Source organism: Gamsiella multidivaricata (assembly GCF_025024155.1).
Source record: "Gamsiella multidivaricata strain RSA 2152 chromosome Unknown BC939scaffold_24, whole genome shotgun sequence".
NCBI classification, from domain to species: domain Eukaryota; kingdom Fungi; phylum Mortierellomycota; class Mortierellomycetes; order Mortierellales; family Mortierellaceae; genus Gamsiella; species Gamsiella multidivaricata.
Window position 1 is genome coordinate 375,916 of NW_026251732.1, and position 23,388 is coordinate 399,303.

General features: G+C 48.1%; 8 protein-coding genes and 1 non-coding gene across 9 annotated transcripts; 6 read left to right on the forward strand and 3 right to left on the reverse strand.

Annotated features, from left to right (window-relative positions):
* Positions 1-327: 327 nt before the first annotated feature.
* BC939DRAFT_448257 (uncharacterized protein) lies at positions 328-859 on the forward strand. Its single transcript, XM_051555192.1, has one exon. It carries the CDS (start codon positions 417-419, stop codon positions 768-770), a length of 354 nt encoding a protein of 117 aa, XP_051413450.1. The 5' UTR covers positions 328-416; the 3' UTR covers positions 771-859.
* A 77-nt stretch (positions 860-936) lies between these two features.
* On the forward strand, positions 937-3,589 carry BC939DRAFT_448258 (uncharacterized protein). Its single transcript, XM_051555193.1, has 8 exons — positions 937-1,186; positions 1,312-1,361; positions 1,472-1,486; positions 1,656-1,695; positions 2,613-2,716; positions 2,814-2,832; positions 2,924-2,974; positions 3,068-3,589. The coding sequence occupies exons 1-8, from the start codon at positions 1,122-1,124 to the stop codon at positions 3,456-3,458; spliced, it is 735 nt and encodes a 244-aa protein (XP_051413451.1). The 5' UTR covers positions 937-1,121; the 3' UTR covers positions 3,459-3,589.
* A 1,460-nt stretch (positions 3,590-5,049) lies between these two features.
* On the forward strand, positions 5,050-5,502 carry BC939DRAFT_395887 (P-loop containing nucleoside triphosphate hydrolase protein; the record flags this gene model as incomplete). The annotated part of the gene is made up of 1 exon (XM_051552251.1): positions 5,050-5,502. A coding segment is annotated over one exon (453 nt), but the record flags the coding sequence as incomplete, so codon positions are not given.
* A 3,166-nt stretch (positions 5,503-8,668) lies between these two features.
* BC939DRAFT_125432 (WD40-repeat-containing domain protein) lies at positions 8,669-10,578 on the forward strand. Its single transcript, XM_051550025.1, has 4 exons — positions 8,669-8,828; positions 8,954-9,214; positions 9,407-9,615; positions 9,772-10,578. Exons 1-4 carry the CDS (start codon positions 8,795-8,797, stop codon positions 10,357-10,359), a joined length of 1,092 nt encoding a protein of 363 aa, XP_051413453.1. The 5' UTR covers positions 8,669-8,794; the 3' UTR covers positions 10,360-10,578.
* Positions 10,579-11,660: 1,082 nt separating this feature from the next.
* BC939DRAFT_448271 (leucine-tRNA ligase) lies at positions 11,661-15,631 on the forward strand. Its single transcript, XM_051555194.1, has 5 exons — positions 11,661-11,734; positions 11,987-12,283; positions 12,447-12,510; positions 12,600-12,817; positions 12,926-15,631. Exons 1-5 carry the CDS (start codon positions 11,720-11,722, stop codon positions 15,608-15,610), a joined length of 3,279 nt encoding a protein of 1,092 aa, XP_051413454.1. The 5' UTR covers positions 11,661-11,719; the 3' UTR covers positions 15,611-15,631.
* A 187-nt stretch (positions 15,632-15,818) lies between these two features.
* On the reverse strand, positions 15,819-17,383 carry BC939DRAFT_448272 (U1 zinc finger-domain-containing protein). The gene is made up of 5 exons (XM_051555195.1): positions 17,226-17,383; positions 16,966-17,064; positions 16,793-16,861; positions 16,630-16,683; positions 15,819-16,528 (listed from the first exon to the last, which is right to left on the reverse strand). Exons 1-5 carry the CDS (start codon positions 17,242-17,244, stop codon positions 16,047-16,049), a joined length of 723 nt encoding a protein of 240 aa, XP_051413455.1. The 5' UTR covers positions 17,245-17,383; the 3' UTR covers positions 15,819-16,046.
* Positions 17,384-17,541: 158 nt separating this feature from the next.
* On the forward strand, positions 17,542-17,613 carry BC939DRAFT_t86. Its single transcript has one exon. It is a non-coding gene; the product is annotated as a tRNA-Met (tRNA).
* Positions 17,614-17,828: 215 nt separating this feature from the next.
* BC939DRAFT_448274 (uncharacterized protein) lies at positions 17,829-19,468 on the reverse strand. The gene is made up of 4 exons (XM_051555196.1): positions 18,881-19,468; positions 18,621-18,692; positions 18,438-18,518; positions 17,829-18,304 (listed from the first exon to the last, which is right to left on the reverse strand). The coding sequence occupies exons 1-4, from the start codon at positions 19,330-19,332 to the stop codon at positions 17,860-17,862; spliced, it is 1,050 nt and encodes a 349-aa protein (XP_051413456.1). The 5' UTR covers positions 19,333-19,468; the 3' UTR covers positions 17,829-17,859.
* Positions 19,469-20,516: 1,048 nt separating this feature from the next.
* On the reverse strand, positions 20,517-21,474 carry BC939DRAFT_448279 (uncharacterized protein; the record flags this gene model as incomplete). Its single annotated transcript, XM_051555197.1, has 3 exons — positions 21,133-21,474; positions 20,620-20,979; positions 20,517-20,539 (listed from the first exon to the last, which is right to left on the reverse strand). Coding segments are annotated over exons 1-2 (410 nt in total), but the record flags the coding sequence as incomplete, so codon positions are not given.
* Between the last annotated feature and the right edge of the window lie 1,914 nt (positions 21,475-23,388).

Here is a 23,388-nt window from a genome sequence, read left to right on the forward strand (position 1 = left end):
ACACGGTTCTCTCTTTTGACTCTGCTCTTCGATGTTGCAGTTGGTTGTCATTCCCGTTTGAGGCGATGCGCAAAAGAAAAATGAGTCCGTGTGTTTACGCGGGTGAACTCCTCTTTTGTGGACTAGGGTTGAGGACATGAGCGAGTTGCATTGGGCGTCGAGTTCTCATAAACACTGTTGGCTTTTGACTTTTTCGTACAAATGATGTCACCATCATCATGACGCGCACGGCAGAGATGTACCTCAGTCCCCTTCCATGGGTGATTTACCCAGCAGGGTGCCTTGGCCAATCGTACGCGAGAGGATATGCCCTTGCCCTCCCATGGCCACCCAAGTATAAAAACGACCGCCCTGTGCCATTGTCCCTTTTGTTTTTTAAACACCTTTACACTTACGCAACTCAAAACACATACAGCATGAGCACCCACAACAACACCCATATCGCCGAGGAGAATGCCGCCGTCACCCCCTCGACGGTTCCCACGACCTACTCCACAGTCGATGCCTCCGGTTACCCAGCCAAGCACGATGGTCTCGCCACTCACAACGCTCCTATCGTCCTCCAGGACCCACACGAGCACCACAAGCACAACCAGGTCGCCGAGAACCCCCATGCTCAGAACCAGCACCACGGACACACTCACATCCCCCCGCCCGGCGAACACGTCCCCGGCGAGTCTATGGTCAACAAACCCATCGTCGAGGTTGCAGAGGTAATGAGGGATCCCAAGCTGCACCATGCCACCTTTGTCCCCAACTTTATCAAGTAGACGACATGATGGGGGAGGGGCGATCCCAGAAGTGGGTACCAGCGCGATAGTCTTTTAGCATCGAACATAATAAAATCTTATAATTTAATACAACTATTGGAGAGCTTGTGTACTGTGATTGCCTTTGAGCTGATCATCGAAGTGGCTTACCATGTTCTCTCCCACACTTTCCTGTAAAAAACGCATCGACCAGATCTCCTCCTCCCTCTCTCCAACATCACTCTCTTCTTCCATTGGCCAACCATATCGACATCTCCACATCGCGGAAACCCGACTCGGAAGGACTTTGGAATTCGCTGTTAACAATCAATAACCCAACAACACCGACATTGACAGACTCAAACATCAATCATGCCTCGCGATCGCAACGACAACACCGTCTCGTTGCACGTCAGCGGATTCAAGGAAAACACTCGGTAGGAAACAGCTTGCCATTGACCTGAAAGCGATGGCGAGCTGAAGAAAAGTGCATCACAACCAGACATCGACTCTTGTTAACCCTGTCTTCCTTCATTCTCTCATCTTCAACTGGCTACTTTAGTCCGAGCGATTTGGCCTCTCTCTTTGAGGCTTTTGGGCGCATTGCCGATGGTAGATAAGCTATTGCTGGTTAGCGTTGACGCTGTGCGATGCTGGCGTTCAAACTCTCTCTAACAACTGTATTCCTCTCTTCATTTCTTCACTCTTGCTCGATATGAAAGTATACATCCCTAAAGGTGAGAGCGACAACAATGGTTTTTTTTTTTTTTTTTTTTTATCCTTGCACTGAGCGGGCGCGTCATTCTTCTGGGTGGTTACGGCGGATCCTTCTCATTTATGTGCATGATAACCAGTTGTTTGGCTTTCGACTAAATATTGGATATTTCTATGGTACTCATTGCCTAGATTACTACACCGGCCAGTCCCGCGGCTTCGCATATGTCCAGTAAGTGATGTGAAAGAACTGCAAGGCATGAAAAGAGGGGGAGGGGGGCATAAAGGAGATCAAACAAGAATGCAATAGATGATACGAGGAGTCAACGCCTTTTGCGCGACAGGAAGCACCAAAGAAAGAAAAAAAGAAAAATGGCGGCATTCGGCACTCCATCAATTGCATCCATAGCAGGATACAGGACAGGGACACTACCCAGCAACCAATGTGCACTTGCAGCGCCTTGATTCGCTCGACATTCTGCTCGTATCCTTTCTAAAGGACTCCTCATCGTACTCTTTTACCCGATTACAGTTGCTCTCATTTTTTACGCACACATCCTCCTCCGATATTTGTACGCTGCTTGTGCTGCTGCCCCTTCCTTCATCCCTTCTCCATTTCACTGCTACGCTTTAATTTATGTCTTCAAGTCAAGTCAAGATTGAACATTGGGCTGGCAAATCCAACACGAACACACGAACACACGAACACACGAGCACACGAGTACACGCAGATCAAGCGACAGAGTCGATGTGGGATTGAGCCTGGATAATTCAAGTGGCATGCAAGCAACATTCAAGCACCATTCAAGCAGCACTCAAGCAACATTCAAGCGAGTCCAACACTATCAATACCAACCTGGTTATTAGCCATCGGCAAACCTCCTTTCCCGTCCCAAAGATGAATTGACCGCTCATGAGAGAAAAGAAGGATTTTTCCTCCTCTTCCCCCTCCACGCTATCCTATTGTCCTTTCTCATTCAAGAACAAAAAAAAAAAAGAAGAGAAGGAGGTGATGCAACGAAAAGACTATCCTTCCTGGCTCAGGAAGCCATGTCCATGAGACAGAGCTTCACAGCAAGTTCATTATGTTTGCCGGCTCGTTGACCCATCATCTCTCCATCACTCTTCTTCAAAATAATTGTATTTTAGGTATCAAGATGAGGACGATGCGCGACGCGTCCATGAAACCAGGGAAGAATTCGTTCTCGATGGACGCAAGCTCGAAGTCCAGTTCGCCCAGGGAAGAAGAAAGAGTAAGTGAGCCATTGAAGCACTGCAGTAGGGCACCGTTGGATATGATATCAGGAATTGACGAACACTGACCAACACTTTCTTCCTATCTTTTTATAGCCCCTAACCAGATGAGAGGGTATGTGATCGGATTGGCTTGCCTAGACACCATATCGAAAGGCTCGATATCCTTACTGACATCATTCATCATCAACACCATTGATCATTAGACAAGGGCGTGGAACGCGCCGCTCCAGGTCTCCGGATCGCTATCGCCCAAAGTAATTAACAACACTTTTCGCGTTCACAGTGATGCTATACCTCCATATTTTGGTAATGTACTAAACACGAATCGCAACCCATTCCCTTCATAGCCGACGCTACTCACGCTCGCGCTCTCGCTCTCGATCCCCTGCTCGCCGTGACCGTCGCCGCGATAGCCGCAGCCCTGTGCGTCGTGGACGTTCCCGTTCCAGGACACCTCCTCGCCGTCGCTCAGTTTCTCCCAGACGTCGCCGTTCGCCATCGCCTCGCCGCCGTTCTCAATCTCGTTCGCCTCGTGGACGCAGCAACTCTCATGCCCATCCTAGTCGCTCCCGTTCTCGCTCGCACTCCCCTAGACGCACCCGTCGTTATACACCCAGCCCTGAGAGAGGCGCGCCCAAGATGAGCAATGGAATGGAGTCAATGGACGTGCCAATGCCTCATGCGCGCCAGGAGCATGGAGAGGGTGCAGAACAAGGTGAACTTGTGGAATTCCAGTAAGATACATACGAGGAATTGAACCGGTCGTTGTTTGTAACCGGCTATTATTTTGCGCCTGCAATAGCTTGGTTTTTATTTCTTATATTTTTTCTTGAGCTGTTGAATAAATAAAACGAGTTGTGCCTCCGGCGCCCTTAAATTAAATATGTCCAGGTAATGGTGGATACGGCTCAAAGTCGACCTTCCTTGGCACACAGATTTCTTGTGCGCTAAGGAGGAGCCAGTTTCGTATTCAATCCATATCGTCCAGAGCGACCTGAAGGCGAGTCTTCAACAGAAGATTGTAATTGGCTTCCTGTATGTCAGCGGCGGCAGACATGGGCTCGTTTGAGAATAGACCTCATCTGCGTAGGGGCTTGAAGGTACTGACGAGAATCCCTCGATGGGAGCCTCCTTCTCGACGGTGCGGTTGCGGAGAGGGATTTCGACTAGCTGCGTCTCTTGGTCACTTACAACTGACTTCGGGTCTTCGTAATCCAGGTTAGATTTGTCGTCGTCGCCCCACATATTGTTATCAGAGCCTTCAGAGTCGTCCTGATCCACGAAACCATTCTCCTTCAGTTGCTGGAAAGTTTCTTTGTATTGCTCGCGATCCATCATCTCGGTAGCGATCTCGACAATTGCTGGCAAAGGCCCTTCGCTACTGATCATGCTGAGATAGTTCAGGATAGAGATGTCCTTCTGATTGACGATAGTTTCCTCGTTTCCTGCATATTATTCCCTGAGCTCTTCTTGAAGACGACTGACTTGATCTGCCTTTGTCTTGACTCCCAGACCTAGCAACCGAGTTTTCTGGTACCCAGAGAGGATGAGGACATGGATAAAGCAATTGCGGATGCAATCAGAGGTTACCTTCTTCCAAGAGTGGACCAGACACGCCTAGAGCCTCCTATTTGAAACTGTAGCCGTGGATGATCCTTTTCGAACACAACAATTGCAGACGACTTCGAGCATCTCTTGGCTGTAGTGGACCTTGAAGGACCGGATAATGCCAGTATCGAGCGGCTGGGTCATGGATGGTATTTGGAGGTAGCCTGATGATGATGATATTGAGGAACCCCTGTTCTTCGAACCTCGCGTGTCCTGGCGCGCTGTTGATCAGCAAAGCGATCTTGCGTCTCTTTGTGTACATGTCCCAGTCTAGCTTTCAGAGCCAATCGACAAACAATTCGCGTCCCGTGTAACCGCTTCCTTGAAAGTTGGCATCGATAGCCTTCAATGCCACTTGCCTGCTGTTTATACCAGGTATAAACGGTCTCTTCCATAACCGCCATTGGCCTTGGCCTGTTACGTATAATCGTTCTTGTTGCCACAGGCGGCAGCGTCGCCACTGCTTGACGGATCTTGTCTTCCTTTTTGAGTATATCGGTGGCTGTCCTGAAGAAAGCGACATGGGAGGCATATGGATTGTGTTCTCGCTGTGCGTTGATATTTTAAGAGGAAAGGATGGGCTCGGGATGAGTGTATGTGGGAACAAAAGTGTTGAGATTCATGATTCTTTAATGTTTACAATACCAGTTTCATATGGAATGGCTTCTCCTTAACGCATGAGAAATTTGTCTTCGCTCGCGCCTGTCTTAAAGTGCACTGCTACAAAGTCGTTGTTCTCGGTGATAGAGGAGTCGGCAACAACTCGTTAACGGTTCAATTTTGCAGCTATCATTATATGTCGTCCTATCAACCAACCATTGAAAATCTCGACTCGAAGAGACTGGTCATTGGCAACGATTCATATCTCCTGGACATACTGAACACTGCAGGAGAGCCGGTTTACAAGATACTAAAAGACCGGTGGATCCAACGAGGAGACGGATTCTTGCTGGTATACTCCACTGCCGATCTAAGAAGCTTTTGGAAGATAAAGCTCATCTGGGATGATATCTTGGCCTTCAAAGGTGGACCCCAACCACCTATGATACTTACCGAGCACATAAAATGGCAAAGCAGGAGTGATTCCCTTGGACCTCAGGAATGTCACCCTTTCCTTCCCCTGAAGTGGGCGTTTGATGTCGCACAATCAATGGCGAAGCAAAATGAACTCTGACTCCAGCATCGCCTCTCCATGAACCATAGTTACACAGGCCCAAAAGCAATTCCCTTCGCCCAGAACGGTATCACGCCCGCCCTTATCCTCCCCATTTTATCCGGATAGAACTGGGCGAGGCTTTTGAACTTCAGAAGCCGCCTCGCCACCGACTGCCTGATTGTCGGCCATAAAAGATCAAGAGATTGCGTGTCCACCCAGCTCTTAGGTCCTCCTTCACTTGCCCGTTTCCTTGTTTCCTTCATTATTTTCTCCAAATGCCTTCAGACCCTGCACTCTCCATTTTCAGCAACAGCCTCATTTTCGAGCGGGTCTGCGACTACCTTGGCAACATTGGCAGTATTGCCGCCATGAGCTTTTCGAAATGCAGCCTTGTTAACAAAGCCTGGCACAGCCTCTTCCTCAGTAAGCTCATCTCAGAATTGAAGACAATTCTCCTCAAGCGAGGCTCATCTGTTCGGCAATTGTTTCTCGACTTCACAGTGCCACTACAAGCCTTTCGCGACCTAGCGGTCAACTGTCCCAGACTCATCGGGCTCAATCTAGTGCTCGGCCCCACTGAGTTTGACCGAGCTCGCGTGCAGTCGACCTTGAACTGCTTTATGCCTGTAACCGTGCCCACGCTTACATACGGCGGTCTTTAGGATGAGCAAGATCTTCTGCCAAATAGCTCTCGAGGAGCCGCCATGGGAATCCCCAATGCATCGTATCGCAGCTTCCGTCAACGTTGGAGGAGCTTTATCTACCGATTCGTGACTTATGCGATCAAGTCTTTCCAGCAGCAGGGGAAGTACCCTGGAAGACGAACCCATGCTTGAGGACGGTCCGAATGCCTATGGCACTCTACGGAAATGAAGAGTCCATTGTCTTTCCCTTCCTCAGCCACTGCCCGTCTCTGAAAATCCTCTATCCTTGTGACATCGACGAACGCTACGACGGCAAGATGACTCGACACCTTCAAAATCATTGCCCAAACCTTTAAGACCTACTCTTTCATCATCGGGACTATCTTGGTCAAGAAGCGGTACTGAGCTTGATCCGAGGCTGCACGGGACTGGTCCACTTTCAATATACCACTGTGCCATATAAGGAGGAACTTAGTGCAGGCTTTTCAGAGATCGGCCCTGATTTCACAACGACTCTGCTGAGCCACTCTTCCTCGTTGCAAGTCTTAGAGCTGAGAGGAGCATCGTTTTTCATAAGCAAGGAGGTCGTGTTAGTGCTAACAACATGCTCAGGATTGAGGGTACTCTCGATTGAAGATTCTCTTACGCATCTGGATCTTGCCGATATGGACGAAAGGCGATGGGTCTGTCATGGACTTGAGCAGTTGAGCCTGAGATTATATAGTCGACTCAAAGGAATGGATCAGCGTCGTATGGTCCAGGATGTGTATCGACAGATTGGGGCACTGCATCGATTGCAGTTCCTACGATTGGTCTGGACAAAGTGGTGGGGTGATGAGAAATACTGCAGCGTGGACTTTTCATTAACGTCTGGACTTGACCATCTCAAGAACTTAAAGCAACTAGAAACACTGGATATTAGTTATATCCAGCACAAAATCTCATGGGATGAAGTCCGATGGATCGAGGCACATTGGCCGAGATTGAGAAAATTGTGCGTCTCGGACCTAAACCTTAATTGGGGCAAGCCAGGCAGGGTTCCCGACAAGCCTCCTCATTTCAATTGGCTGTTGAACTGTTGAGCCTTTGCTTAAGGTAGGTAGTCGAGTACTTGTCTACCAATAATACATATGAGAAAAAATTGCAGCTGGACACATAATATTCAGTCTTTTTTTTTTTTTTTTTGGAAAAAAAGAAGAGGCAGTGAAACTCTCAGAATGTGCGACCGCCCTCATCATAACCCTTAGAAAAGGATTAGACAAGATCATCAATAAGCAAACAAGAATGTCTCCAAAAGGAGGCAGACTCGTGCTTCGCTTCCCTTTACGGGCAGCGCACTTCAGCTCATCGTCGAGAGTAAACTGTGTGTCTAAGTTGGAAAACGAAGACTAGAGATGTACTAGACAGAAATCCTGTAAGTACAGTCGATAAAGAGAAAATTGCTTCACGGTTGGAAGGTTCTTTTATAGTGTCCTGGGCTCAGTGACTGTCCAAGAGCTGTAAACAAAGGCGCACTTTTTGCTTCAGTGGGCGGGGTTTGTCTTGTGGGAGCGCAAGTTGGAGGAGTCGAGTAAAAAATCAGGACCAAATTGAAGCGGGAACGAATGCGGCCTTGTGGACTAAATTGTGAAAGACAGTCGAGCGGAGACTGATGCTAAACACCCCTCAAGGTCCATTCAGCATGTTGTACATACACAGTTCTCGCAGCAAACTTTTTTTTTTACTCATCACTTGTTTTTCTGTCTCACACCAGCGCTGAGAATCCTACAGATAGTGTCTATCGACCCTCCCTTAGCAATGTTGCCCTGAGCACCAAGTTGAAAATTTTTCTCTGATCAAACGGTTTATGTGTCATAAAATGCGTCGAGCATCCATACTACGTTGAGAGTTTTCTCCGTTGCCGATTCTTTGCAGGGATGTGAATTACAATTGATCTCGGACCTTTTGCAACAAGAGAGACCACTTCAGCAACTGTTTTCGAGGAGCAATTGCTCGCTGACATCAAGACATTATATAGCTTTTGATACAGTTTTTTTATTCGTTGTTTTCATTATCATCATGCACTATAGGTATCAATGAACTGGCTATGACCTTCTTGGGGGGCACAATGACAATCTAGAGGGAGATCTGCAGAAACATAAAATAACGCGCTATTCGTTAGTTATTTCAACATTGTTATGATAACAAAAAAAAGGCCCTTGACAGATAGAAAAAATGTCAGAACTTCTTAGAGATGTATACGGGTCATTGGATGGTTGATCCTGGTATAGTTATGTAGGTGTCATCATTCATATTATTCAAGTGCAGGTTTGGTGGTGGATGAGAATCCAAAAGGATTACTTACATGAAGGAATGGATTAAGGTGAAGAGATCAGAAAGCAGAGATCGAGGTGTGAAAAAGAGAAAAGAAAAAATGTTTGCGTTTTGTACTGCAGTGCCTGGGCGCCAGTCACCGCCACTTCCCCCCGATCAGATAGGGCAAGTCAGGATATGTGTCAGCAGCGGGGAAGGAAGCTTTTTAGTGAATCTATTCTTCGCCAGCAGAAACGACCAGGAACATAGCCAACCAGCACGCCATTATCCTCTTTCTTTTTCTTATTTATCATTCCTTACAAAACCAACCCGTACTCTCTCATTCAACCACTTTCAAGAATCATTCAAAGCGAATGCCACGACTGGAACAACTCGTAGAACTGCAGGGTCAGTTTTATTTTATTTTATTTTTTACCAAGGACTCATCTCGCATGAACAATTTCCAATTCAATGCAACCCAACTCGGCTCAGCTTGACTCAACCCACTACGATTTTCTTGACAATCCTTGTAGGTCATGAGGACCGTGTATGGTGCGCAGCCTGGCACCCGACCAAGCCGATCCTGGCCACCTGTTCTGGCGACAAGACCGTCCGGATCTGGCAATCGACGAATGCACAGGACCCAACGAAATGGCAATGCACCAATGTGCTCGAGGGTGGACACAAGCGCACGATCCGTAGTGTAGCCTGGTCACCAGACGGTCGACAACTCGCAACGGGATCCTTTGACGCGACCACAGGAATCTGGGAGAGGGACGAGGACGATAGCGGTGGTAACGTTTTGTGGTCTTGTACTTTTATTACAGCGGAGGCTCCCCCATGCGGGGAGGAGAGAATCTACATGGAAGCTGTGAAGACGGATCAGACCGGGATAGGAAGAGAAAGGGAGAGAGCGATTTGAGTTGGCTAACTGTATCTACTTCCTCTTCGCTCCATTTTTCTTTTTCGTCATGTTTACTTTGTAGATTACGAGTGCGTGGCGACATTGGAAGGACATGAGAACGAGACAAAGTCAATAGCCTGGTCGAAGAGCGGAGCCTTGTTGGCGACATGTTCTCGAGACAAGAGTGTCTGGATCTGGGAGGTCGAGGAAGACAATGATTTCGAGTGCTTGAGTGTCTTGCAGGAACATACCCAGGATGTTAAGATGGTTGCCTGGCATCCTAACGAGGAGGTAAACGGGAACGACAAGCAAAGCAATTGATCCGCCATGCTCTCTTTTTTTTTTTTTTTTTTTTTTTTTTTTTTTTTTGCTAGGATCATTGAATACTGACCATGAAGTTTTTTTTTTTTTTATTTTTTTTATTTTTTTGGCAACGTGTTATGATAGCTCCTTGCTTCAGCCAGTTACGACGACACAATCAAGATCTGGAAGGACGACGATGACGACTGGTACTGCTCCGACACACTCCAGGGCCATGACTCGACTGTCTGGGCGATCGATTTCTCACCCTCAGGCGACGAGCTCGTCTCGGCATCTGCAGATCAGACTCTCAAGATCTGGAAACGGTTCCAGCCCGGCAACCCCCTGGGCATTATGACACCTCGTCGTGGAGAACCTGTCTGGAAGTGTGTGGCGACAGTAGTAGGAAAACATGAGCGATGCATTTATTCAGTCTCATGGTCCAAGGTCCATGGATTGGTTGCCTCTGCGGGAGCTGATAATGTGATTAGGCTGTTTGAGATCCAGGAGGCTGTCGGGGAGAATGTAGTGGGGAAGTTGACGGATGAGCAGAGGAAGACGTTGAATGAACCGGGTGTGCTATTGGAAGGCAGAGAGGTGGCGGAGGTGAGGAATGCGCATGGGACGAGTGATATTAATTCGGTGGCATGGTACCCAAATGAGGAGCATGGAGACTGGTTGGCCTCTGGAGGAGATGATGGGTCGGTAAGGATCTGGAAGATTGTTAGGGATTAAAGGCAGATCAAGGAGCAGGATTGAATCGACATAAACAGGCGGACAGTTGGGGTCTTGGATCTGCTAGAGTCGTAAAAGGCAACAAATGACACTTCTTAGAATAAACCTCGGAGGACAAGATCATCTCCTATGCTGACCACTACCACTCTTTATCTCGGTGTCCCGTTCATTGCCAATTACTTCCTTGGACGAGAGTGCTTATGGCCACTCAAGTGGATTACGAAACTGCGATCGTGCTGACCACCGAAGAGCGCGCCTTGGATGCTGTTACTGAGGGTCGAGGAGATCGGACATGGCGGTTGAGTATGCCTTCTTGATCTCGATGTTACAGGCTTCTGTGCTCAGAGCTGATAATGAGAAAGAGAGCAACAGGGTTTAACCGATGACTCCGTGAATGATCTGGCGCATGAAGGATGTCTTTACGAACGAGCTATTGAATGAGCTGGATAATGGACAGTAAGGCAGTGAATTATGGGTTGAGCTGCATCATCGGCAAAAGTCCATCTCTATTGCGAGTCATTGGCCTGCGGCTTCAAGGCAATCTCGTATGTCAGCGGCGGATCAGAAGCAGAAGCAGAAGCAGGACCGAGGTGTCGCCAACATCACAGAAGGCGAGAATGAGGTTTGGGGTCCCAGAGTAGCGAAGGGTTGTCGTCGAACAATATTCGCGGTCGAAGGAGGTCCAAATAGAGTGGTGTCTGCGCCGATATCATAGGGTCCAAGGATTGAGAGTCGAATGACGAGGTGGATCACCAACTTCCTTTAGAGGAGTTATTTACATACAACCCCTGTGGTGTGAGATTCTCCTGAATGCTGAATAAAAGAAGGGTCGATTGATAGAGAAGGAATTGCGGCAGCAGAGAAAGAACATTCTTGGACAAAACGGTAAAAGTTAGTCATTGCAAAAGACGACGGAGAAAAAAAAAGAATTATTCCAAGCATGCATTCGGAGAAGCAGCCTCTGTCTATCTGCATGTAAGCATGGGAACAAATGCGTGCTTTCCCACCTTCTGCTGCGAGTGTGTTATCGACTCCGATTTGTAAAGGGGTACTGTAGCTTTCTCGAGCCAATATACTGCAGCATTACGCTTGCGCCTCCCCCCCCACATGTCGGCGCCACCTGCATGCACATGCATGCATGCCTATACACATCGACGAACGTGCGTCAGGGGTAGAATCGAAGGCAGGAGATGTGGTTGGATATAATTATGAGTAACAATGCGTGGATTTAAGGGTTAACCCCCACCAAGCCCCTAATAAAAAGCTTCTTTGATGAATGGTCCAGGGACAAAGTGTTCCTTCGCTCCCTCCTCCCTCTTCTTTGTTGCTTCCACCCCAACAAAAGAACCCGCTCCACACCATGTCCGAACCAAAGGTACCTTGACTAAATTCTCTCTTCCTTTTTCACCACCCTATCGACACTCAACAGAGAAGAGGGCTGTCGGATAGATCTTCTTATCAGCCGCAGCAGCAGTTTTCAAACTTCTGATCAACTCTCTTTGTTACTGATTGCCAAGGAAGGAATCAGACCTGCCACTAACTTAATGTGTCTACCGCTCTCCATGTTCCTTCTCTATTCTCATTCAACCGACCTGTTTGCGATGTTAATGACAATCCCGAACACCAGACGGCCAAGCGCGATTTCTTGATCGAAATCGAGAAGCAATCCCAGAAGGTCTGGGAGGATCACAAAGCCTTTGAGGTCGACGCACCGACAATCGAGGAACATGCTGATATTACGACTATCCATGAACATCACCCCAAGTTTCTGTCGACGACCGCCTACCCCTACATGAACGGACGCCTGCATCTCGGACACGGATTCACGTACTCAAAGATTGAGTTTGCAACGGGATACCATCGCTTGCAAGGAAAGAGGGCCCTGTTCCCTATGGGATGGCATTGTACCGGCATGCCCATCAGAGTAAGTGCACCCATTCAACCTGCCCTCCCTTGGATACTTTGTTTTTAGGGCGCTTCTGCTTTGTATTCGTGGCAGTCTCGGATTATGAAAAGGAACATTCGAGCAACATGCAGTGAATCTTCCTTCCAACAGAGCAGTGTCTCACCATCGCTCTTTTTTCTAGGCCTGTGCTGACAAGTTGGCCCGCGAGATGGAGATGTTCGGCAAGGACTTCGTTATCCCTGAAGGTACTATTCTTGGAGCCAGCGTGGCGTTGCATGTGCACCTGTCCTATCGATCAACTGCATACTTACTCGCTTTTATTTTATTCGAGCAGGACATGAGGAGTCTCTTGAAATTGAAAAGTTGAACTTAAAGGAGAACGAGAAGGTCGATCCCACTAAGATCGTCGCCAAGAAGGGCAAGGTCGCTGCCAAGAACACTGGTCTCAAGTACCAGTTCCAGATCATGGAGCAGAGCGGTGTCCCTCGCGAGGAAATTCCTAAGTTTGCGGATCCTCTTTACTGGTTGACCTACTTCCCCCCAATTGCCACTGTAAGTCCCTCTGTTCTTTTATGACATTGTCGCCTCCAGTCGACCAAAAATGAAGATCTTATTGACACTTTCTTTCTTTTATCTCGACTTGATCGGACACAATGACAGGCTGATCTGAAGTCCGTTGGCTACAAGCTCGATACCCGTCGCTCATTCGTCACCACCGACGCCAACCCTTTCTATGACGCTTTCATTCGCTGGCAGTTCAACAAGCTGAGGGCTTTGAATAAGATCAAATTTGGAGAGCGCTACACCATCTACTCTCCCAAGGATGGTCAGCCCTGCATGGATCACGATCGTCAGAGCGGAGAGGGCGTTGGACCCCAGGACTACACCTGCATCAAGCTGAAGGTCTTGGAATTTGCACCAGAGACCAAGGCTGCTTTGGCTGGAAACAAGGAGATTGAAGGCAAGCAGGTCTTCATGGTTGCTGCCACCCTCCGTCCCGAGACCATGTACGGACAGACCAACTGTTTTGTCGGCGTCGATCTCAAGTACGGAATCTTTAAGACCAACAACGCCAACGAACTGTTCTTGATGACTGAGCGCGCTGCCCGCAACATGGCCTACCAGAACTTGTCTCCCTCAAACGGCGAGGTCGTCAAGGTCGCTGATTTGGTCGGTCGTCAGTTGATTGGTACTCAGGTCAAGGCTCCCTTGACCACATACCCCTCTATCTACGTCTTGCCCATGGATGGTGTCCTGGCCACCAAGGGTACCGGCGTCGTCGCCTCGGTTCCCTCGGACTCTCCTGATGATTATACCGCGGTCATGGATTTGAAAAAGAAACCCGACTACTACAAGATCCAGCCCGAGTGGATTGCCTCGTACGAACCCATCCCCATTATCAACACCCCCACCTACGGCGACCTCGCTGCACCCACAATCTGTGCTCAGATGAAGATCAACTCTCAGAAGGACAAGACTCAGTTGGCATTGGCAAAGGAGGCCGTTTACAAGGATGGATTCTACAACGGAGTGATGGTCATTGGCGAGTATGCCGGCAAGCCCGTCCAGGAGGCCAAATCCTTGGTGCGCCAGCATTTGATCGACAGCAACGAGGCTGTTCCTTACAACGAGCCCGAGAACTTGGTCATGTCCCGCAGTGGAGAGGAGTGTGTCGTCGCCTTGATGGACCAGTGGTATTTGGACTATGGTGAGCCCGAGTGGCGCAAGTTGACCGAGGAGTGCTTGAAGGACATGAACGTTTACACTGATGAGACCAGGCACGCATTCGAGAAGAACTTGGCCTGGTTGAACAAGTGGGCCTGTGCCCGTTCCTATGGTTTGGGAACCCGCTTGCCTTGGGACCACAACTTCTTGATCGAGTCGTTGTCGGACTCGACTATCTATATGGCCTACTATACCATTGCCGGATTGCTCCACAATGGATCGATCAACGGCGCTGTTCCTGGACCCTTGGGCATCAAGGCCGAACAGATGACCGACCAGGTCTATGAGTACATCTTTGCCGATGGACCTCTCCCCACCGATAGCGATATTCCCAAGGCCTCGTTGGACAAGTTGCGCCGCGAGTTCGAGTACTTCTACCCCTTGGATGTTCGCACTTCTGGCAAGGAGCTGATCCCCAATCACTTGACCTTTGCACTTTATAATCACGTTGCTCTCTTCCCCAAGAAGTACTGGCCTCGCAGCATTCGTGCCAACGGGCACTTGATGATGAACGGCGACAAGATGTCCAAGTCGACCGGTAACTTCCTGGGTCTTGCCGAGGCCGCTGAGAAGTATGGTGCTGATGCCACTCGCTTGGCTTTGGCCGATGCTGGAGACAGTGGAGAGGACGCCAACTTTGAGGACGGTACTGCCAACGCCGCAATTTTGAAGTTGCACACGTTGATGGAGTGGATCCAGGAGACCTTGGCGACCAAGGACCAATTGAGGACCGGCGAGTACAATTTCTACGACCTCGTCTTTGAGAGCCAGATGAACAAGTTGATCAACCAAGCTGAGGCTGACTACGAAGCGACCTTCTATCGTGAAGCTGTCAAGTCCGGATTCTACGAGATGACGACTGCCCGAGACTTTTACAGAGAGGCGTGCGCGTTGATGGAGATCCCCATGAACCGCGACTTGATCATGCGCTACATCGAGATCCAGACCTTGGTCATCTCACCCATCGTCACGCATTGGTCTGAGCACGTCTGGAGCAAGTTGCTGGGTAAGAAGGGCTTGGTTGTCAACGCCCGCTGGCCCAAGGCTGGACCAATCAACGATACGGTCTTGCAGGAGGTCGAGTACTTGCGTCGTCAGGTCACCAACGTCCGTTCCACAGAGACTCAGGCGAACAAGAAGAAGAAGAAGGGAAAGACTGATGTGTTTGACCCCTCGAAACCCAAGAAGATCACGATCTTGATCGCCGCCAAATTCCCCGAGTGGCAGGAGGCCTCGATTGCGGTCTTGCAGGACGCTTATAGACCTGACAACACGGATGGAAAGCTGTTCGATGATGAGAAGGTCAAGAAGGATTTGGGCGCGAAGGGCATGATGAAGGACAAAAAGGTGATGCCATTCTTGCACGACTTGAAGAAGAAGGCCGAGCAACAGGGAGCCGTGGTGTTCAGCAGGACTTTGTCGTTTGATGAACCTAAGATCTTGGACGAGCATGCGGAGTACTTGAGGAAGATCCTTGGTTACCAGGACTTGAAGGTCATCAAGTCGGACGAAGTTGTGAAGGCCACGGAGGGCGATGCAGACCAGGAAGACTATGTCCGTGCAGCTGAGCAATCGGTGCCTGGACAGCCCACTTTTGTTGTCAAGAACATTGCTGCCTAAATCAGTCGTCGTCGTCGTCGTTTTTTTTTTTTTTTTTTTTTTTTAGTTCTGTCATTTGCTTTTAGATGCTTCTTTTATTTACCTATTCCCTGCTATTACTCTTTTTTTTTTTTTTTTTTTTTCAATAAAACGTTGTGTGTGCTTCAACTGCCGTCGCATATCAATCATATAGTTGTTGCGCATATATATCATAGAAAAAAGATTGATGTCTTTTTGTCTGTTAGATTTTATTTGGTTTGTTACATACAAATCGAACTCAAATGGCTCTAAGGACTGTTTTTTACGCGCGCGCGTATTAAGAGAAGACAAAAGGAGTTGCTACATGCATTCCGCATTGGTATGCAAAATAAGAAAAGACCGGAGGAGAAAGCGCAGGAGGAGATGCGGAAGCAAAACAGCGACAAGTCCTCGAGATAACTCGCCATCCTGTTCACGTTCACTCCATACCTTCCTCCAATCGCCTCTTCCGATCGCCGTGCATAACAGGTCCCGCCGATGGTGCTGATCCCGCTGGAGGCGTACTTGTGGGCGCTGCTGTTGCTGGTGGTGCCGAAGATGGTGGTGGTATACTGCCATAGGGCGGTCTAAATTGTGCTGGCGGTACAGCGCCTGGTGGTGGGAACTGACCCGGTGGAGGGAATTGTCCTGGGGGAGGTGGTGCAAACTGTCCTGGTGGCGGGGGGAAGGGGGCTCCTGGAGGTGGGAAGGGAGCACCCGGAATAACGCCTGGGAAGCCGGGAGGTGGAGGCGGGAATTGACCAGGTGGAGCGCCAGGAGGCGGACGCATGAACATGGAGGGGTGAGGGGGCATAGGTGGACGGGGTGGAAGGCCGTTGGGACCGGGTTCACCAAGACGCATGGGTGGCATGCCAGGAGGCATTCCTGGGAAGCTTGAAGGTCTATATGGGTTGAAGCCGCCTATTCGGAGAGATGCGGAAGGGAAAAAGGGGGTTAGCGTGGACGAAAGTGAGCCGGATAGAGTTGGATGAAGAATGAAAGAAGAGAAAAAAAACGCTTACCAGGTGGACCTCCGAAGCCCATCTGAGGGTAGCCAGAGTACTGGGGCGGAACGACTATGGTGCGAAAGAAAAGGACAATAGACGGTCAGAGACGTTGTAAGGATTGATTTTTGAAGCAAATGATAGAGTGGACTCCTGGCTGAGGTTGAAGGTGCGTGTGTACCTGATCCTGTCTCTGCGTACGCCTTTGCGATGGTGTCGACCACAGACTGTGTCGTTTGAGGGCTCAGCTCTAATTGTGAGGTATTCAAGGTATAAGACCAAAGCTGTTAATCGATGCTCACATTCATCAGGAGCTATAGCACAACATTGGTCGCTGGTATGAGGGGTTGGTACCTGAGTAGTAGGTCTTGACGTTGATCAAGTGGTTACGACCGGCATTATGTGATTTTCTTACGGACGAACTGTCATGCGTCAGAAAAATATCGCAGTAGTCTAGAAGGGCGTAGTGTCCAAAAGAAAAAACCACTGTCGTCAGTCCATGTTGCTTTGTTGTCTTCGGTCTCCTTGGTAGCCCTTCAGCTGTTGTCTGGAAGAAAAAAAATAGTCATCTCTCTTGCGAACTGATCCTGTCATCTTATCCCAAAAGTATTTACCGCAGTAGTATTTCGGCATGGCAAGATTACGCGTCCCTTTTGGTACTGAACAAAATAGCAAAAAGGGTCGAAGTCGAAGTCAAGGTCGAGGTCAAGGTCAAAGTCTGTCCTGGCTGTCCTGTCCTAGTCCTGGTCCTGGTTCTAATCGAAAAGTTGATCAACAAGAAGCGAGGGGCGATGCTCTGATCGCGGCCCAAATGTGAAACTGAAGCCAAAAAAGCCACCAATCTATATTTGACCAAGCTTTCTCTAATTGCATGACTGAAATTTATAACTATATAAATATTGCTATAACTAAAAGAATACAAGATGACAAAGCAAAGTCGCCCAGAGGAAGAGCGCTGGGCTCATAACCCAGAGGTCGGTGGATCGAAACCACCCTTTGCTACATCTTTTGCTCCCTTTCTTCTTTTAGTTAAGGGGAGTTTTTTGATCCCTAAACTCGCCTCGAAACAGAGGGCCAATAAAGGGAGTGATGCACACAGCACATTTTTAGAGTACCATTCTTGTGTGCGTCCTCTGGATGGTTCCTGATATATTTCCTTGGTTACGACAATCACAAACACCATCGTTGAACTTTTGATGTTAAAAAGTATTATTATTATTTATTAAACGAACAATTACATTCATCCCGCTATACGGCGGCCATCAGTGTTGAGAAATCGTATTTTTTGTTCAGTTTCTCGCTTATCAGTTTCTCTGTATACGCCCACACCTTTTCTTGCAACTCCACGCTCTCTGTTAACTTGCTTGGTCGCAACTCATTCGCAATTGGGATAAAGAACTTGCCCCTGATTCCGCTCACATCCGAATCCTTCTCGGCCTTTTCCTCGATCTCTGGACTCGTTGCACAATACAGCGGTGTGAGTGCTCCCTTTGCCGGTGTGTAAGCCACGGTCTTTGCGGTTAGGCGCATGATCTGTGTGAGAAAACATCCGTAGGCGTCGGCGGAATGACGACACATCTCGGTATCAACGATGCCGGGATGTGCAGAGTTGACATAGATTTGTTCAGATGCAAGGCGGCGGGTGAGAGATTTCATGAACAGCATGCTGGCGAATTTTGAACGGCCGTAGCGACTAGTAAAGACGAGACGAGAAGAAACGAAAAAAAAAAGAGGATGAGCAACGGGCTCTAGATGCAGTTGTCACTTTTCTTTCATCCAGGAGTGATTTCTTTGGTCGACTGTGCTTCTTCTGTTTCGTTATTTACGCTGATGGGTGCCCTTCGGACTCGTCGTTGATCCTATCAATGTTAATGCCTCCAGATACGGACATTTCATGTCCAACGGAGCTACCGCACAGAGCAAGAAGAATAAAGTTAGTGCGCAGCTGCATTGTTTAAATTCATTCGCTCGCCTAAAAAGAAACCAACAATGATGTTTTGATTCCTTACTTTACAAGGACAATACGCGATGGTTGACTCTCCTTCAATTTGTCCAGAAGCCCCATTGTGAAAACAAATGTACTATTGATAATAACATATCAAAGAAAAGCGAGCATTGGAACATAGGATTAGCTTTTCAAAGTGCTCATTTCCACTAAGAACAGCCCAGACAGACAGTGAGCCTAAGCAAACAATTGTACTTGCTCTGTGTTTGGTCAACACAAACGTGCACATGCAATCGAACGAAAGAAACAGGGGTGAAAACTTACGCAAGATAGTTGACAGCGAACTGCTCCTCGATTCCATCCGCACTCAATCTCCAAGGTGTCCCCATGATGCCGGCATTGTTGATTAGGATATGCAACGGCAGCCCTCGGCTCAGAAATGTCTCCGCAGCGGCCTTGACCTTGTTCAGGTCATTCAAGTCCAGCTCCAGAAATTCCAGTTGAACATCCTTGGGCGCATCTGGAAACTTTGCTTTAATCTCATCCCGGATCTCAGCCATTGCTTTGGTGCATTTGGACTCTGATCGGCAAGCCATGATGACATGAGCACCGCGACTGGCTAGTCCAACAGTGATGGCATATCCGATACCGGCGTTGGCACCGGTCACGATGGCGACTTTGCCACTGAGGTCTGGGATCTTGTCGTAGGAGTAACGGTCTGGGGTGAAGAAAGTCTTCCAGAAAGCACTGTTTCCGAGGTATGTTGGAAACGACATAGTTTTTTTTTTTTTTTTTGGTTTTTTTTTCACTGGAGCACTGTTAGGACCGAAGAAAAGACGAATGTGAAGACAAAGTGGAGTAAGTTGAGTGAAGAAAAGAATGAAGGGCAAGTGGAAGGGGAGAAGGAAAGAGGGCAGGAGCGAGAAAGAGAGAATGAGAAGGGGGCCTCTGTTTTCTTGTTGTCGTCGCTGCATTGTGAATTAGGCATGGCGTGTCCAACATGTGGGCTCACTTCTGCTGTGAATGGATCCTCGATCACTTTTCATAACTGCATTGGAACAATGCAGTGGTTCGAAATCCTAATTTCACTCGCTTCCCCTGTGCTCGTGCAACCATCAACAAATACCTGCTCATGCTTCTATACATCCATCTGGAACCCCTTCTTCGCATCCCTCACCAATGCCTTCAGGACCATTCGCATTTCTCCTGCATTTTCGACCTTACAGAGTTTGTCGCGCGTTAATGGAGTAAAATGAAAATTAAAATGAAAATGAAAAGTGGAAGGCACATAAACACGAATAGGATACTCAGGTGTTGATAAAGGGTATACCTCTTGCGCAGCGGTTTGCACTCTATTCAGGTCGTTCATATCCTCAGCACTTAGTCTTAGGTCAATAGCCATACGAATGCGAAGTTGTAGGCGGCGCGCAGAGAATACTGCGAATCAAGGTGAGGAGGTATAAGTGGTGGGGGATAAAAAAAAGTTAAATTCTTCTGCCTTTATATACTTCGGACAAAAGCAGAAAAAGTTTCCAGCTGTCGGACCAGTATACCCGCTACAATACCTTGCGGGTCAAGATCGATGCAAGGTGCCAATTAAAACTGAGTTTTGGCGGTAATCTCAATTCAGTCTTCTGAATAAGCACAGCTTTATGTCGAAAGACCGAGAAATCCGGGTTGTTCTTTATTCGGGAGTATATACGAGGGCAGACGGTTTTTTTGCTCAAACATTAAAAATACAGTAATACAAGTTCCTTGTCAACGACAAGATAGACGCCTAGGCTTTTCATTTTTCAACAGATGCGACGCGACTTTTAAACAGCTAGCATCCTGTATAAATCTCTAGACTGGAAGTAAACTGCCTGCCATACGAGAGCCCAGACGAATCGATCCGGTTGAGAATGGCGAGTACGAAGTAAAGAAGTAAAGCAGGGCAAAGATTTCGACCACTATTCCAATTATTGTTAGGATATAGCTCTTTTCCTATTGGGAGGAAAAACAAGTGATACTATTAGCCGCCAGTTCATCAGAGTTATTTTGCATCCATGGATTCGTTGACTTACGATCAGGCTTGAGTAGAGTACGAAGCTCATGGATCCAACGTAGATTACAGTAAATGGTAGCCGTTCCTTGGACACCAATGCCTTCAAATGTGCAACGGGACCTCTCAGCAACGCGAAACTATCGATTTTCAAGTATTTGGAACAAATACATGTCGTCAGTATGATTGATATGCGTGTCCATTCAGCTTTCGATAGGAGAGAGGTGATCGGGACAAACCTGGCCATGAGCAGAATGCTTCCTAATGTGAAGCTGGTCGCGAACTTGCTGGGCTTGAGCACAAGCAAAGGCAGGCCAACAAAAAAGGCGATCATGAAACAGGCCAGGCCTCCGGCAACGCAGATCGCAAATCCTGCTATGCGCTATGAATTTTAGGACACTCGTTAATGCTGTCCCTCTTAGAATCCGATCTACGCCTTGTCGATCAATAGCAATGAACGTGACACTGCCAAGAACAAATGTGCCTGCTGTTTTAAAAACCACGACCATTGGTTAAAGAAGAGATAAAGACGAACCTGGAACCAAGAGAGTCCCAGCCAGTCCTCCTCCTGTGGTTGGGCGCCCCCGCCAAGCGAGACGGGCACATATCCCGAGACCTGGCTCCTGACTCCGCCAAACCAATCTGATGCCCGACTGAAGGTGCCATTAGAAGTTGTTGCACTGGCGTTTGTGGCGGCAGAGACACCTCCGCGGGCACCAAAGTTCTTAAAGGCGTTCCTAAAGTTGGATTCCGTGCTGTTGGACATTGCTCCTGTGTGTTCAATGAGGGCTGCTTATGGAACTGAGTGTCTGAAAAAAAACAAAAAAGGATCAAGAGAGAGGGGGATGTTGAAGAGAAGATGGATCGAGATGAAGAGGGATAGAAGGATGGGGGGATGCTCTGCATCAGTGCAGTGAGTTCCCAAAGTGGCATCACGTGTAGTTTCGTTCTTGGCACTCTCTCGAGGACACGCGGTCGATCGGATTTGTGATCCAACGATTTGATAAAGCACAGCCTCAATACACAGTCGATTAGACTGAGCGATTACGCTCTGGCACAACTAGTCGCATACAGAGAACTGTACCGTCGTCTTAAGATCAACCTTAATGGTTTCAGATTCATTTATAGCCACCGAACTATTCACAGTTTTTACAGTTCATAACCTCCATTGCTTTCACACAACCTCAGCTTAATTAAATCAAATTGGTTTTATTCATTTCAGGAAAATATACCAGGCGTGTTTGTCGTGATGATAATACCTGTTGCTTCCTTTAAACAAAAGGGAGCCTCACACGCAGAACATTTGATTCTTGTCATCATCATGGTTCGTCATTGACAGAAGCCTGGTATTTTGTAGAAGTCAGACAGTCGGGTCGAAGCGAATGATACTGATATTGTAATTGTGTACTGGGGTCCTCTGCCTTCTTTCTCTAAACAAGATCTTCCTTCTCGAAGTTGCTGTGCCAGAGGTATAAAGGGAGTCACTTTCTGGCAAGCGCATTTACACCGTGCAGCACTGTCGAAACTGATCCACTACGCCCAACACTACTCATAAGTGTCAATTGAATCGACTTTGAAAGCGCGCCTGGAAACAACGAGGAACTTGGCAAGGAAGAGGTTCGCGTGCTGTGGAGAGGAGCAGCATGTCCTCAGCGGCCATAAGTACAGTACATCATCAGAGATTGCTAACGGTGACATTTATCTGGGGCGCGCCTTTTTTTTTTTTTTAATACGGCTTGAGTGGGGTAGCAAGGATTGGACGGTAATTTTGGTAGGCTCGTTCCCAGCCTGAGGACTAGACTCGTCACCAGCCTGACGTGAATGACATGTAAATTGCCATCTATGGCAATCACTTTATCGCATTTTCCGCGCGCAAACCTGCAATAAAACCTTAACTGGGGATTGAATTGAACCTCTCTGAACGAGCTATTCTAAAGCCGAAAAATACAGTCACATATTCAGTCACATGCTCTGCTGTTGATCCAGAATTCTTTTTTATTCTCATCCATCTCTCAAAGCACGTACCAGTGGCTTCACTATCCGTCGAATATCCACTGTATTCTTAGACCTCTGCTTCGCTCTCTGTCTCATTTGCTTGAGGCCTTCGATGTTTACAAGGCCCCCGGCCAGATCTTCCAGCGTTCGAGCAGCTATGTCCCATTCCTCGTCTGCGATCGGTGAGCTTGAGTATCGTCATGACTAACTTCTTCAGACTGGACGCTTTCTCCTTCATCTGCATTCACCAGCTGCTGCACTTCCTCAGCCAGCTCCTGCACGTCCTTGTTTTCTACTACTCGGAAATTCCAATTGTTCTCCATAGTAGTCTCGGCGATCAGATGCTCGAAGTATACCTTCTCCTGCTCTTCGTATTGGTCGTGCCGGGAGTATTGAAGTGGATGTTGCTGTTCAGCATGGATTGGCCGTCGTCGTCGGAGCTGCTCGCACATTTCCGTCGGAAGAATTGGCGTCTTGGCGAAGCAGTTTCGCAGCGTTAGAGTCTTCATTCGACTACATGCATAGGGGATCAATGTCCAAGCGAGTTCATTTGAGATACATTTCTTCTTTTCGTAGTTGCGAACGAGATAGGCTTCATAGCTGAGCATCTCCAGGAAAGCTCGTTTGAAACACTAATCACCCCTGCGTCGAGAGCTTGCGTTACTGATGTGGTGTTTGTCGGGAGCCGTCGTATGTGAAGATGCTTCCAAGGCGTGTTAGCTCGTGGATCACGCATGTCGATGTTGTTGTGCGCACCTGCAGAGTCATGAAGGAGAAGAGTTGACTCCGAGAGATC

Coding starts and splice junctions, on each gene's coding strand:
- BC939DRAFT_448271 (XM_051555194.1), top strand. Junction 12,511..12,599: donor GGACTTCGTTATCCCTGAAG/GTACTATTCTTG, acceptor TTATTCGAGCAG/GACATGAGGAGTCTCTTGAA. Junction 12,818..12,925: donor ACTTCCCCCCAATTGCCACT/GTAAGTCCCTCT, acceptor ACACAATGACAG/GCTGATCTGAAGTCCGTTGG.
- BC939DRAFT_448258 (XM_051555193.1), top strand. CDS start 1,122: ATGCCTCGCGATCGCAACGACAACACCGTCTCGTTGCACGTCAGCGGA. Junction 1,696..2,612: donor CGCGGCTTCGCATATGTCCA/GTAAGTGATGTG, acceptor ATTGTATTTTAG/GTATCAAGATGAGGACGATG. Junction 2,975..3,067: donor CCGGATCGCTATCGCCCAAA/GTAATTAACAAC, acceptor TTCCCTTCATAG/CCGACGCTACTCACGCTCGC.
- BC939DRAFT_448272 (XM_051555195.1), bottom strand. Junction 16,862..16,965: donor CGTCAAGACCTACTACTCAG/GTACCAACCCCT, acceptor CCTCACAATTAG/AGCTGAGCCCTCAAACGACA. Junction 16,529..16,629: donor GGGCTTCGGAGGTCCACCTG/GTAAGCGTTTTT, acceptor CTCTCCGAATAG/GCGGCTTCAACCCATATAGA.
- BC939DRAFT_448274 (XM_051555196.1), bottom strand. CDS start 19,332: ATGTCGTTTCCAACATACCTCGGAAACAGTGCTTTCTGGAAGACTTTC. Junction 18,693..18,880: donor TTCGCTGTCAACTATCTTGC/GTAAGTTTTCAC, acceptor TATTATCAATAG/TACATTTGTTTTCACAATGG. Junction 18,305..18,437: donor TCCGAAGGGCACCCATCAGC/GTAAATAACGAA, acceptor CGTCTTTACTAG/TCGCTACGGCCGTTCAAAAT.
- BC939DRAFT_448257 (XM_051555192.1), top strand. CDS start 417: ATGAGCACCCACAACAACACCCATATCGCCGAGGAGAATGCCGCCGTC.
- BC939DRAFT_125432 (XM_051550025.1), top strand. CDS start 8,795: ATGCCACGACTGGAACAACTCGTAGAACTGCAGG. Junction 8,829..8,953: donor ACAACTCGTAGAACTGCAGG/GTCAGTTTTATT, acceptor CAATCCTTGTAG/GTCATGAGGACCGTGTATGG. Junction 9,215..9,406: donor GGACGAGGACGATAGCGGTG/GTAACGTTTTGT, acceptor TTTACTTTGTAG/ATTACGAGTGCGTGGCGACA.